At 47.0% G+C, this 14,719-nt stretch overlaps 1 protein-coding gene across 2 annotated transcripts in view; it reads right to left on the bottom strand.

Moving 5' to 3' along the window:
* PTPN9 (protein tyrosine phosphatase non-receptor type 9) overlaps positions 1-13,574 on the bottom strand; it is a 107,353-nt gene extending 93,779 nt beyond the window's left edge. Inside the window, exon 1 of one of the 2 annotated variants that reach the window (XM_034939164.3) lies at positions 12,821-13,574. In XM_034939164.3, the coding sequence (XP_034795055.1) occupies positions 12,821-12,883 (63 nt within the window). In that variant the 5' untranslated portion in view covers positions 12,884-13,574. Of the gene's footprint in view, positions 1-4,325; positions 4,452-12,820 lie in introns of those variants that run through there. The other variant, XM_063596807.1, reaches the window with a different exon arrangement.
* Between the last annotated feature and the right edge of the window lie 1,145 nt (positions 13,575-14,719).

A 14,719-nucleotide genomic window follows, 5' to 3' on the forward strand; every position in this document is an offset into this window, starting at 1 on the left:
ATGGTAACTGTTAGAATTCTTAGGCTATCTTGAAATCTTTTATTTCAATGCTACAAAGTCAGACTCTTCATTTTTCTTCCTATTCTTATCTGAAAAAGAAAAGTTTCCTGTATCACAGAGAGCAAGAATACTTACCACTATTTATTGAGCATTATGTAAATACAAGGGATTTTACTTAATTAAGCAGATCTCCAAAAAACTTAAGGAAATAAGACAAAACAGATTCAGGAACGTTAAATAAAACACCGAGAGCCACAAAGGAAGCTGAGGGATTCCTGAGATCTACCAAAGGGTCATCACCATCACATCCCAAAAGGCCTAGGTTTTACTTATAAATCTTCTAGTTTATAAAAAGGCCAGATTTGCAATAATATTAAAAACTGAGATCTCAGCATTTAATAGTATAATCTTAAACGTGTAAAGAACACATAGTACTTTTCAGAAAGTGGTATTTTTCATTATAAAAGAAACATAAGTGGCCGGACACAGTGGCTCATGCCTGTAATCCTAGCACTTTGGGAGGCCGAGGTGGGCAGATGACCTGAGGTCAGGAGTTTGAGACCAGCTTGGCCAAAATGGCGAAACCCCATCTCTACTAAAAATTTAAAAATTAGCTGGGCATGGTGGCAGGCACCTGTAGTCCCAGCTACTTGGGAGGCTGAGACAGAATTGCTTGAAGCCAGGAGGCGGAGGTTGCAGTGAGCTGAGATCGCACCACTGCACTCCAGCCTGGGCGACAGAGTCTCACTCTGTCTCAAAAAAAAAAAAAAAAGAAAGAAAGAAAGAAACATATGGGCTGGGCACAGTGGTTCATGCCTATAATCTCGGCATTTTGGGAGGCTGAAGCGGAAGGATAGCTTGAGCTCAGGAATTTCAGACCAGCCTGGGCAACATAGTGAGGTCCTATCTCTATTAATGAGAAAAAAAAAATTAGCTGGATGTGATGACACGGGCCTGTGGTCCCAGCTACTCAGGAGGCTGAAATGGGAGCATCGCTTGAGCCTGGGAGGTCAAGGCTGCAGTCAGCCATAACTGTGCCACCACATTCCAGCCTCGGCAACAGAAACATATGATCATTGTAGATCATCTAAATAGCCCATTTTTTTTTCTTTCTTTCTTTTTTTTTTTTTCAGATGCAATCTCACTCTGTCGCCCAGGCTGGAGTGCAGTGGCGTGATCTCGGCTCACTACAACCTCCACCTCTCATGTTCAAGTGATTCTCCTGCCTCAACCTCTGGAGTAGCTGCAATTACAGGCGTACACCACCATGCCCCGCTAATTTCTTTGTATTTTTAGTAGAGACGGGGTTTTGCCATGTTGGCCAGGCTGGTCTTGAACTCCTGACCTCAGGTGATCCGACTGCCTTGGCCTCCCAAACTGCTGGGATTACAGGCGTGAGTCACCGCGCCCAGCCTTAAATAGCCCATTTTTTAAAAGATTGGTTGTAATAATGATGTATATAATGAATGATTATCATCATATTATCATAATGACGTGTATCTGTAATAATGATTCACATCAAAACAAATGCAAAGGTAAAGATTAGCTAGGTGTTCAAGCAATGAACAAGTAACTAATGGATGAACATCCCCAAACACTTCAGTCCTAAAGTCACAGATGACTTTTTTAGAACCTGCCCAGAAATTACTGTAGAAATAAATTCTGGCTTCAGAATAATTCAATAAACTTACCTGTGCTACCTGCACTGAAAAAAGTGACAAGTACTGTGCCGGTATGTTGTGGATGGATTTGGTATTTCAGAGGAAACTGGTACATACTACAGAAACGGCCTTTCCCAAAGGAAAAATGAAATGCTGCCAGGCGCGGTGGCTCACGCCTGTAATCCCAGCACTTTGGGAGGCCGAGGTGGGCGGATCACGAGGTCAGGAGATCAATACCGTCCTGACTAACACGGTGAAACCCTGTCTCTATTAAAAATACAAAAAATTAGCCGGGCGTGGTGGCAGGCGCCTGTAGTCCCAGCTACTCAGGAGACTGAGGCAAGAGAATGGCATTAACCCGGGAGGTGGAGCTTGCAGTGAGCCGAGATTGTGCCACTGCACTCCAGCCTGGGCGACACAGCGAGACTCCGTCTCAAAAAAAAAAAAAAAAAAGAAAACAAAAACTGAAATGCTTATCTCAGAAGCATAAATTAAAGAAAAAAATCATCTCTAATCTACTGTTTCGGTCTTACCATTTTATAGTTTGGACCTAAGAGATCAGCAATCCTTAATAAATAAGGTTTCCCATGAGTTCTGGAGCTTCTCTGCCTCCTGTTCGCACCCTCCATGTCCATGTTTAACAACCTAATGCCAGCCAGGTGCAGTGGCTCACGGCTATAATCCCAGCACTTTGGGAGGCCGAGGCTGGAGGATCACTTGAGCCTAGGAGTTTAAGACCAGCCTGGGCAACAGAACGAGACCCTGTCTCTACAACAAATAAAAAATAAAAAATCTAACTGGGCATGGTGGTGTGGTGGTGCACGCTTTTAGTCCCAGCTTCTCGGGAGGCTGAGGTAGGAGGATTCCTTGGGCCAGGGAGGTCAAGGCTTCAGCAAGCCATGATCATGCCACTGCACTCCAGTCTGGGTGACAGAGTGAGACCTTGTCTCAAAAAAAAAAAAACAAAAAAAAAACAACCTAATGCTGGATGGACACAGTGGCTCATGTCTGTAATCCTAGCACTTTGGGAGGCCGAGGCTGGAAGATTGCTTGAACACAAGAGTTCGGGACCAGCCTAGGCAACAAAGCAATACCCCCATCTCTTTAAAAAAAAAAAAAAAAATGTGCCAGGCATGGTGGTACATGCTTGTAGTTCCAGCCACTATAGAGGCTGAGGAAGGAGGACCACTTGGGCCCAGGAGTTTCAGGCTGCAGCGAGCTAGGATCAAGCCACTGCACTTCAGCCTGGGCAACAGAACAAGACCCTGTCTCTTACTAAAAAAATTTTAAAAAGTGAACCAAACGCTTAAGAAGCTAACTCGGTTAGGTTCCTAAGGGGCCTTTTCAAAATCAGATATAAAAGGGCTGATGCCAGGCCCTCCAGCACTGAGAAGTGTAGGCTAAACTACCTTTTCTAGGAACATCTTCCCTTATTCTAGAAGAATAGGAATAGAAAACGGTGGTTATTTTAGTGGTCAGGAAGAGCCACCAAGATCTCGCATGGAGGTGTGCTTAGGGGGAAAATGTTAAAATAATTGATTAGGAAAAAGAAAGTACGAGAATTGTCTGATATACCAAGGCAGGATGGTAGACAGAAGCAGTGAAATGGCTGATATTACACTAGAGGTTGTATCTGAACAAATAATCAGGGTTAGGTTCTATGACTTCTAATCTTGGCACTGCAATGGACCAGCCACACTGCCGTAAAATGGGGCTTAATATTTAGAAAATAAAGTTTAAGTACTCCAAAATTACTATGTCTTTTCCAAGACAATAAAGGCATAAAAGTCAGAAAATGAAACTAAAATATACTCACAATGAGTCTTAACTTTTACCTCTTTAAAACAGTTTAGCTCCTGGCCAGGCATGGTGGCTCACGCCTGTAATCCCAGCACTTTGAGAGGCCGAGGCGGGCTGATCACCTGAGGTCAGGAGTTCAAGAGCAGCCTGGCCAATAAGCTGAAACCCCATCTCTACAAAAAATACAAAAATTAGCTGGGCGTGGTGGCGGGCGCCTGTAATCCCAGCTACTTGGGAGGCTGAGGCTGGAAAATTGCTTGAACCCAGGAGGCGGAGGTTGCAGTGAGCGGAGATAGTGACAAGAGTGAAACTCCATCTCAAAAAAAAAAAAAAAACAGTTCAGCTCCTTTCTAAAGGAGGGTCTTTTCAATTCATTCATAAGTACTAGGTTGGGTTCCTTAGAGAAAACCTCCAGGCTACTTAATATTCACAAAACTGAAGTCCAAGACCCTTGTGCTCAGAATTTTTTTTTTTTGAGATGGATTCTCGCTTTGTCACCAGGCTGGAGGGCAGTGGCGCGATCTCAGCTCACAGCAACCCCTGCCTCCCGGTTCAAGCAATTCTCCTGCCTCAGCCTCCCGAGTAGCTGGGACTACAGGTGAGCGCCACCACTCCCAGCTAATTTTTGTATCTTTACTAGAGACGGGATTTCATCATGTTGGCCAGGATGGTCTTGATCTCTTGACCTTGTGATCCACCCGCCTCGGCCTCCCAAAGTGCTGGGATTACAGGCATGAGCCACACCACACCCAACCAGAAATTTTTAATACAGCAAAATTCTCACATCCAAATGAGGTTTTACCTAATTCTTACTTACAATATCATAAACTATCAGCAATAATGAAAATAATAAGAGTTCTTCACCTTTCCTTCCTTCTTTGTCTCTGTAGAAGACCTCAATTTAACATCATGAATCATTTGGTCCTTGACGTATGGTAACTTCCAGGGAGACAGATGACATTTAGCACAGGACATGTAAGACTGTGGGAAAAGGGAAGTTCTTGGCCGCAAGAAATGGGACAAAACCCTTGCCTTTGGGAAAAATGCCAAAGATCTCTGAAGTCCACGCTAAAGCAGTTAAATTTTTAGCTTTAAAAGATTCCATTACAAAAATCCAAACCAGACTGGGCACAGTGGCTCATGCCTGTAATCCCAACACTTTGGGAGGCCAAGGCAGGAGGATTGCTTGAGCTTAGGAGTTCGTGACCAGCCTGGGCAACATGGTAAAACCCCCCTCTACAAAAAATATAACAAATTAGTCATGTGTGGTAGCATGCCTGTAGTCCCAGGAACCCGGGAGGCGAGGTGGAAGGATCACTTGATCCTGGGAGGCTGGGAGGTCGAGGCTGCAATGAGTTATGATCATGCCACTGCATTCCAGCCTGGGTGACAGAGTAAGATCCTGTCTCCAAAAAAAAAAAGCAAAAACCACACCATGCAATTAGAATTGGCTTTTAAAAACTACACTGTAAAAATGCAAGATAATAATTTTCTGGAATTCATAAGAACCTGTACTAGGTGATGGTCCCCAGGGTGGATATGAATATTTTTTCCCCTTGTAATTGGCTTAAGCTAACATGGTTCTAAAATTTTTCGCTATTCAAAAACGATGAGGACGGGCACAGTAGCTCATGCCTGTAATCCCAGCACTCTGGGAGACCGAGGCAGGTTGATCACCTGAGGTCAGGAGTTTGAGACCAGCCTGGCCAACATGGCGAAACCCTGTCTCTACTAAAAATACAAAAATTAGCCAGGTATGGTGGCGGGCACCTGTAATCCCAGCTACTAGGGAGGCTGAGGCAGGAGAATTGCTTGAACCCGGGAGGCGGCGGTTGCAGTGAGCCGAGATCATGCCACTGCACTCTAGTCTAGGTGACAGAACAAGACTGTCTCAAAAAGAAAAAAACAAAAAACAATGATGAATATCATAATAATGGCTAACTTTTCTGACTACTTATTATATAAGCATTGGGCTAAGTGCTCTACATGCATCTCCTTATTAATCCTCACAACATTGTAAGGTCTAAATAACATAAACTTTAAGAATTTTCAAAAAAAGAAAAAACATAAAATTAAAATAAAAAAAGAAACAAAAATAATAATAATTTTCAGGCTGGGCGTGGTGGCTCACGCCTGTACTCCCAGCATTTTGGGAGGCCAAGGTGGGTAGACTGCTTGAGCCCTGGAGTTCAAGACCAGCCTGGGCAACATAGTGACACCTTATCTCTATTATTTAAAATATGAAATAAAATAAATTGGTGGTGGCTCACGCTTGTAATCCCAGCACTTTGGGAGGCAGAGGCAGGTGGATCACGAGGTCAGGATATAGAGACCATCATGGCCAACATGGTGAAACCCCATCTCTACTAAAATACAAAAATTGGCCAGGCATGGTGGTGCATGCCAGCAGTCCCAGCTGCTTGGGAGGCTGAGGTAGGAGAATCGCTTGAACACAGGAGGTGGAGGTTGTGCCATTGTGCTCCAGCCTGGTGACAGAGCAAGACTCCGTCTCAAAAAACTAAATAAAAAATAAAAATAAAACTATGAACAGAAACATAAGTACTTTCGAAAACTACTCTATTATCCTATCAATCATCACTGGGATATCCATGCAAAACCAAAATACCCTAAACAGCTATAATTATACAGAATTTTAATCTAGTGAGAGTTCTAGTTAAGAGTCTTGGCAGGGCGAGATGGCTCACACCTGTAATCCCAGCACTTTGGGCTGCTGAGGCACGTGGATTACCTAAGGTCAAGAGTTCAAGACCAGCATGGGCAACATGGTGAAATCCCATCTCTACTAAAAATACAAAAATAAGCCAGGCGTGGTGGCAGGTGCCTGTAATACCAGCTACTCAGGAGGCCGAGGCACGAGAATCGCTTGAACCCAGGAGGCAAAGGTTGCAGTGAGCTGAGATCATGCCACTGCCCACAGCCTGGGCAACAAAGCAAGACTCCGTCTCAAAACACAATAACATAATGACAATGAAGATTAATACTTATATGTAGAAATTGTCCTTCACACTGCCAAACTGCCAGCCCATTAAGAAAGGCTTTTACGGCCAGGCATGGTGGCTCATGCCTGTAATCCGAGCACTTGGGGAGGCCAAGGCAGGCTGATCACTTGAGATCAGGAGTTGGAGACCAGACTAGCCAACATGGTGAAACCCCATCTCTACTAAAAAGAAAATACAAAAATTAGTCAGGTGTGATGGTGCATGCCTGTAGTCCCAGCTACTCGGGAGGCTGAGACAGGAGAATCACTTGAACCCAGAAGGCGGAGGTTGCAGTGGGCCGAGACTGCGCTCCAGTCTGGGCGACAGAGCGAGACTCTGTCTCAAAAAAAAAGAAAAAAAGAAAGAAAGAAAAAGAAAGGCTTTCACAAGCCTTCTTGTGCAAAAGAACAAGAAGATATAAAGAAAATAAAATTTTATTGTAGTTGTGACCACACCTTGAAATGGAGAGTTGACAACTCTGTTTTAAGGAACAAATTTTTTTCCTATAGTAATTTCATCATAATTTCTTGCACAGAGTATACAGTATGTTTCCTCTGGCAATATACAGTTGAGTACAGGTTTTCTGTATCTTTTCATCTGTACTTTTCAAACTATATTTTAAGAAGCATTAACAAAACCAAACACATATATCAATACCAAAACCCACAAAATTAGCTTTTTTTTTTTTTTTTTTGAGACGGAGTCTCGCTCTGTTGCCCAGGCTGGAGTGCAGTGGCACGATCTCGGCTCACTGCAAGCTCCGCCTCCCGGGTTCACGCCATTCTCCTGCCTCAGCCTCCCGAGTAGCTGGGACTGCAGGCGCCCGCTACCACGCCCGGCTAATTTTTTGTATTTTTAGTAGAGACGGGGTTTCACCGTGTTAGCCAGGATGGTCTCGATCTCCTGACCTCGTGATCCGCCCGCCTCGGCCTCCCAAAGTGCTGGGATTACAGGCGTGAGCCACCGCGCCCGGCCAAAATTAGCTATTTTATACCCACTTAGGCATCTAAGTAAATTGGCTAATGGCTTCATGGGAAGTAATGTAGTGTAAAAGAGGAAACACTGACAGTGAAGGCAGAAAACCTAGACCTGGGTGGAAATCATGGCTATATCACTTGTTAACTATGTGACCTTGGGCAATTTCCTTCTCTCAGTCTGAGTTTTCTTATTTGCAAAGTGAGGGTAGTAATTCCAATCTTGGGAGGGACGATTAATTGCATGTGAAATGCCCACCACAGAGCCTGACTCAAAGCAGGAGTTTAGAAAAGATACTGTTATGATTGTTATTCATATAAGCTCCTTAAAAGCAAAAACATCATATTTGTCCTCGTAGCCCAATTGTAGGCTTTATAATTATTGAGGAGCTGAAAAACAAGAAACACCAAAGTTACAAATGAGGATTTGTATCCGTTCAACACATGCCTAGACAGAAAATGAGACTAAGTAATCATGACTTTCAAAAACTATATCAACGCATACACAGCATATAAATCAAAGTATATATTGCCATTTGATGGGGAAAAAATCAAAATATGTAATGTGCTTATTTTTAAGCCACTCTGAAAGAAGATGATGCTGCCTGTATACAAATCAGGAGTACAACTACTCTTCATTCATTCTGCAAGTATTTCCGTAAGTGCCAGTCATTATGTCAGTCATTATGCTAGGCAATGTGCATATGATGGGGAGCAAAAGTGAAAATAATCCCAACCCTCATAGAGCTTGCTTGCAGTCATGTAATCACACAAATAAGTGTTAACTTGTGATAAGTGATGTGAATGACAGGTAAATGGTGCTCTGAGAACCTATTAGGTTAGAATCTAATCTAACTGAAATCAAGGAAGGCCTTCCAAGGAGGTGAAACCTGAGAGCTGAAGGATGAAGAGGAGGTTAACAAAGAGGGGTGTTTCCAGATGGAGGAAAGCAGCTCCTGCAAAGACCCTGTAAGCAGGAGGAAACAAGGAAAGAAGGCAGGACTATAAGGCCAGTGTGCATGGAGCAGAGACAAGTGTGAGAACTAGCTAGGGCCTAGGCTGCTCAAGGGCCTAGATATATAGCCTACATTCAAAAGTTGCAATTTGATCTCAAGAGCAATGACAAGGCCTGTAATCCTAAGGCTTTGGGAGGCTAAGGCAGGAGGACGGCTTGAACCCAGGAGGTTGAGGCTGTAATGAGCCGTGATTACACCACTGGACTCCAGCCTGGGTGACAAAGTGAGATCCTGTCTCCACAAAAAAAAAAAAAAAAGCAACCAGAAGCCACTAAAGAGTTTTATGAATGCTTCTTTGCGGGGCAGGCAGGCTGAGGGGAAGATGAAATCAGATTTTCAACAGGACTCTGGCTTCTGGATTCTGGAATATGGATGGACCAGGTGGGAAACAAAAGTCCTGTCAGGATAGGATAGTAGCTTCGAATAGGGTGATGGCAGTGATGGTGGAAGGAAGCCAATGAATTCAAGAGATATTCAGGAAAATCTAACACTGTATTGTACACAAGGGCAGAGGGACAGCAGTGTCCAAGACTTCTGGGTTTCTGATTCATATGACTGTACAGAAGGAGATACCACTCAGGAGGTATTCTGCTTCAGAAATATTTTTAAGGAGCCAGGCGCGGTGGCTCACGCCTGTAATCCCAGCACTTTGGGAGGCTGAGGTGGGTGAATTGCCTGAGGTCAGGAGTTCGAGACCAGCCTAGCCAATGTAGTGAAACCCCATCTCTACTAAAAATACAAAAACTTAGCTGGGTGTGGTGGCGGGCGCCTGTAATCCCAGCTACTAGGGTGGCTGAGGCAAGAGAATTGCTCGAACCCGGGAGGCAGAGGTTGCAATGAGCCAAGATCACGCCATTGCATTCCAGCCTGGGCAACAAGAGCAAAACTCTGTCTCAAAAAAAAAAAAAAGAAAGAAAGAAAGAAAAGAAATATCTTTAAGGCTGTTCACACAGGCCAAAAAGGGCCTAACTGCACTACAATTTTGCATGAAAATGTGTAAACCGAATTTGATCCCCTACTTTAAATAAGGCTCTAAAAGATTTTTTGCTATTTACAGAAATCAAACTGACTCTCAAAAGTACAAGGATTTTCCTACACTGAAGAAATTTCAAAGATTCCGCCACAAGCTTCTAAATCAACTCCAAATAAATGTTAAATTGGTTTGAGCAATAGGGCAGCATTACGGAGTGAATGTGTCATTTCCCATGAGGACCACTTTGATAAGGCTAACACTTATGTACTGCTGTTTAATTTTAATATTTTAAATAAATCTTAAGAGTACTCTTGGCTGGGCGCGGTGGTTCACGCCTGTAATCCCAGCACTTTGGGAGGCCAAGGCGGGTGGATCATGAGGTCAGGAGATCGAGACCATCCTGGCTAACACGGGGAAACCCCGTCTCTACTAAAAATATGAAAAATTAGCCAGGCGTGGTGGCGGGCGCCTAAAGTCCCAGCTACTCGGGAGGCTGAGACAGGAGAATGGCATGAACCCAGGAGGTGGAGCTTGCAGTGAGCCGAGATTGCACCACTGCACTCCAGCCTGGGTGACAGAGCAAGACTCGGTCTCAAAAAAAAAAAAAAAAGAGTACTCTTGGCTGGGCACGGCGGCCCAGGCCTGTAATCCCAGCATTTTGGGAGGCCAAGGCGGGTGGATCACGAGGTCAAGAGATCGAGACCATCCTCCAACATGGTGAAACCCCGTCTCTAGTAAAAATACAAAACTTAGCTGGGCATGGTGGCACGCACGCCTGAAGTCACAGCTACTTGGGAGGCTGAGGCAGGAGAATCGCTAGAATCAGGGAGGCAGAGTTTGCAGTGAGCCGAGATCACAACGCTACACTTCAGCCTGGCAACAGAGCAAGACTCAGTTAAAAAACAAAAGGGTACTTCTGGCTGTGTGCAGTGGCTCACACCTGTGATCCCAACACTTTGGGAGGCCAAGACGGGTGGATCACCTGAGGCCAGGAGTATGATGAGACTAGCCTGGCCAACACGGTGAAACCCCATCTCTACTAAAAATACAAAAATTAGCTGGGCATGGTGGGTACCTGTAATCCCAGATACTCAGGAGGCTGAGGCAGGAGAATCGCTTGAACCCGGCAGATGGAGGTTGCAGTGAGCCGAGATCACGCCATTCTACTCCAGTCTGGGCAACAAAACCCAAACTCCGGCCGGGCGCAGTAACTCACGACTGTAATCCCAGCACTTTTGGAGGACGAGGCGGGCAGATCATGAGGTCAGGAGTTCAAGACCAGCCTGGCCAACATGGTGAAACCCCGTGTCTACCAAAAATACAAAAATTAGCTGGGCATGGTGGCAGGCGCCTGTAATCCCAGCTGCTCGGGAGGCTGAGGCAGGAGAATCGTTTGAACCCTGGAGGCAGAGGTTGCAGTGAGCCAAGATCAGGCCACTGCACTCCAGCCTAGATGACAGGGCGAGGCTCCGTCTCAAAAAAACAAACAAACAAACAAACAAACAAAAAACCAAAACTCCATCTCAAAAAAAAAGAGAGTACTCTTATGTGATATTAAACTAAAATATGGTAACATTAGGCATTACCATAATTAGAACTATACTGCTTTTGTTTCAATATTTTGAAATGCTTGTAAAAAAATAATATTTTGTAGGAAAAAGAGAGATAAGATTTTAAAAACACACACACACACACACAATCTCTTGACTTTAATAAACATTTTGCCGTTTCCATCCTAGTCCTTGTTAATGCCCATCACATTCAATTCAGGGTAAAAGATAAGGTTTTTACTAGTTAAACACATCTGTATATATGTGTATGCACTATGTACAAAGTAAAGCCAATACCATGTCAATACTATCAATACTTTAATATTTACTTTTCCTGGTTTTAGTTTTCAAATTTGCAACGGATGCTATTTGCATAGAATACTGATGGCTTTAAGTCTTAAAAACAGAAATCTGACTGACCCAAGGAAAAGGATGAAAGAAAGAGATTTTGTCCCTTTAAAATCAGCCAACACATCCTATCTTAGTACTGAAGTACTTCCCAATTCTGGCAGAATGGGCTCCTTGGCCACCTGCTTGCACTAGGGTCTGACTAGCATTTTATTAACATCCAACTGCAGTTACCAGGACATTCATTACCACTGCTTGTACAAAGCAGAATTCTTTTTAAATTTTTTTCCCATACTGATTTCATCACCAGGTGTCAAAAGACAAAACCGTGGCCTGAGGCCAAATAGAAAAATGTCATCTCCACAAATGAGGAGAAAAGACAAGGACTTTAAAAAATCAGGTCAACAAGTCAATTAGCCAATAATAGTTTGTAAAACTAGACTGTCTTCACACTAGAGGCTGTGCTAGCAAATGTGGTCCTTGGAAACAAGAGCTGTAGAGCTTGAAATGGGTTGCCAGCATGGTTTGCCTTTTTCTTTTTTCATGTTTATTTTTATTTTTTTTATTTATAACATGGAATCAGACTATGACTATAATCGAGCATAGCTATGGCGGGGTATGGGCAGTGCCAAGGAAGAGACAGCGAAAAGCCCGTAGGGTTCCCAGTCTAAGCTAGCAGACCTTCCCATCTTCCTCAGGAGTGGTCCCTGTCTCCGCAGCTGGAATGTGCGGGAGGGAAAGTTACAAGGGCCCCCAAAATGAGACAGCAAACCACTTCCTTCTGAAAACTAAAGGTCATAGGCTTTTAAGGAACAATAGAGCTCAATGTAAGCTTCAGAAAGATGGAGACAGTCAGATGAGACGAGAGTAGGGAAGCGGGGGTGAGGAGATGCGCCCCGTCTGGGATAGCTGAATAGGGGGGTCAAGGCCAGGGACTTTAGGAACACGAGAAGGGCTGGATCTTCCATAACCTGCCCAAGTGGGCCTGAGAAACCTAAGAGGCTCCTCTGAAAATCTAGGGCATCTATGCATCCAATACTCTCGGCCCTCTCCTCGGGAAGGGAGATAATCCCCACAGGAAGCACCCCCCAAACTGGGGCTTTTCCTGCCCTTCAAAAGCCACAAACCCTCACGGAAAACATTTACAAGGGAGTGGAAGGGCCGGGGGCAAGCAGCGGTTCTGCAAACCTCGGGAAGAAGGCCCCTGGATCCAAGGAACTTGGCACCTTGAATAGGGGGTGGGGTGCGGAGGGCACCGGCTGAGGCCGGTAAGCCTCGGCGAAAGAAGCGGCGGGAACGGGAGCAGGGTCCCGTGGGTCCCCCGACGAGGGGGTGGCGGCCTGGGGCGCGGTCGCCGGTGAGGGAGGCCGGCGGGCCGGGCACGGGAGCGGGGGCGCTGCGGCCCCGTGGCTGCAAAGAGCCGGGACTCGGGAGGCAGAGGCCGGCGTAGGCCTCGGGGGCCCGGACACACCCACCGCGGCGGCCTCGGGCCCGCTTACCTGCTCCTCCTCCGGGGTCAGCTCCGGCGCCATGTCGGGCCGGGGCGCGGTCGCGGGCTCCATCCCCCCGCCACCGCCGCCGGGCGGACAAAACTCGCTCGCGAGCGCGGGAGCCCGGCGCGCTCGGCCTCCGCTTCCGCGTCCCCGCGCCTCAGAAGCCCGGGGCCGGCTCGCGCATAGTGTGGCCGGCAGAGCCCGGCGCCTGCAGCGGCCGCAAACGCCGCTTCTGCTTCCTTAAGAAAAATCTCTCCGAACTGCCGCTCTCTTCCGGGAGGAAATCCTTTTTTATATTATTCGCTCCGTTCCTCACACTCCCCCTTATCTCCTGGGGAAGAAAAAGTGCAGGCGAAGAGCTAACAGCCACTCGGGATTTAAAAGGAAATAGGAAATCAGGAACTTTTAGAGCCGGGAGCGAAGGGTCGGCGGAAATTTCCCGAAGGCCGCCGACCCCCTCGGCGCCCCGCTTCCTCAGCCGCGCTCCCGCTCCTCCACAGCGCCACAGAGCTCGGGGCCGCCCAGCCGGGCCGTCCTCGCGGACGCTGGCCCTGCGACCTGCGCGGCTGCCTCAGCCAGGCTCCTCGCGGGCGGCCGCAGCGAAAGGGAGGGAGTGGAGAGGGAGCGAGGGAAACGCGCCCCCCTCCTGACTCACGGCCAACGCTGCGGCCGCCCCGCGGCCGCCCGAGCCCCCCGCGGCTCCATTGAGAAACTGAGCGTCTCATTCACAAGCTGGCGGCGAGGAGGGCCCAGCGGAGCGAGGACGCAGTCCGGGAGGGGGAGACAGAGAGGAGCCCGGGCGGGGGAGGGGACCGGGAGGGGGAGGGGCCCCGGGCGGGGAGGGGACCCTAGCTGGACGGAAGGCAACTCGACTGCGGGAGGGAGAAAAAGGAAGAAAAGAGTATTTCGTGAGGCTCAGATCCTCGGAGGAGGAGGAGAATACGTTCGTTTGCAAATTATCTGCTGACTGGCACCTCTCCTGGGGTTAACTTGCCGCTGCCACCTACGCGTGAGAAACCCACAATCCTCAACTATTTGTCGCTTGCAGCCTGAAAGACCCTGGAAAGGTTGCCTGCCAGGCCAGGATGCTTAGGTGGAAGGAATCGCACCTGCCTCCCTCTCTCTCCCTCCTTACTGGCTGCACCCTGTAATTCATCTCCAGTGTCGCTAATTTTAATCCCCCATAGAAACGACATCAGACTCCGAACATCATTCAGGAATGACGCGGCCTTTGCAGACCTTTGATTTTCACTAGGGCAAGTGCAGCAAAGGGTTCAGGATTAGGGGTACAGTCTTGGAGTCATTTGGGGACGAATGGGGCATAGAGAAGGCAAGGCTGGGTCTGGTATGTTGTTGCATTATTCCAAGCCAAAGATAAATATTCCAAAGGGACCCAAAGTCCACAACTAGTTCCAAGGCTGAAGCCCTGGAGCCAGTCCTGAGGGACCCAAAGGAGGGGCCTTCAGACAACAGGAAGGTGCTGTGAGTTGTGATGCTCCTATGATTTTTTTTTTTTTTTTTTTTGAGACGGAGTCTCTGTGTCGCCCAGGCTGGAGTGCAGTGGCGCGATCTCAGCTCACTGCAACCTCCACCTCCCGGGGTCAAGCGATTCTCCTGCCTCAGCCTCCTGGGTAGCTGGGATTACAGGTGCGAGCCACCACGCCCGGCTAATTTTTGTATTTTTAGTAGAGACGGGGGTTTCACCATGTTGGTCAGGCTGGTCTCGAACTCCTGACCTCGTGATCCGCCCGCCTCGGTCTTCCAAAGTGCTGGGATTACAGGCAGGCGTGAGCCACCGCGCGCCCGGCTTTTTTCTTTTTCTTTTTTTGAGACGGAGTCTCACTCTGTCACCCAGGCTGGAGTGCAGTGGCGCGATCTCGGCTCACTGCAAGCTCCCCCTCCCAG

The sequence above is a fragment of the Pan paniscus genome, chromosome 16 (assembly GCF_029289425.2).
Source record: "Pan paniscus chromosome 16, NHGRI_mPanPan1-v2.0_pri, whole genome shotgun sequence".
NCBI lineage: Eukaryota > Metazoa > Chordata > Mammalia > Primates > Hominidae > Pan > Pan paniscus.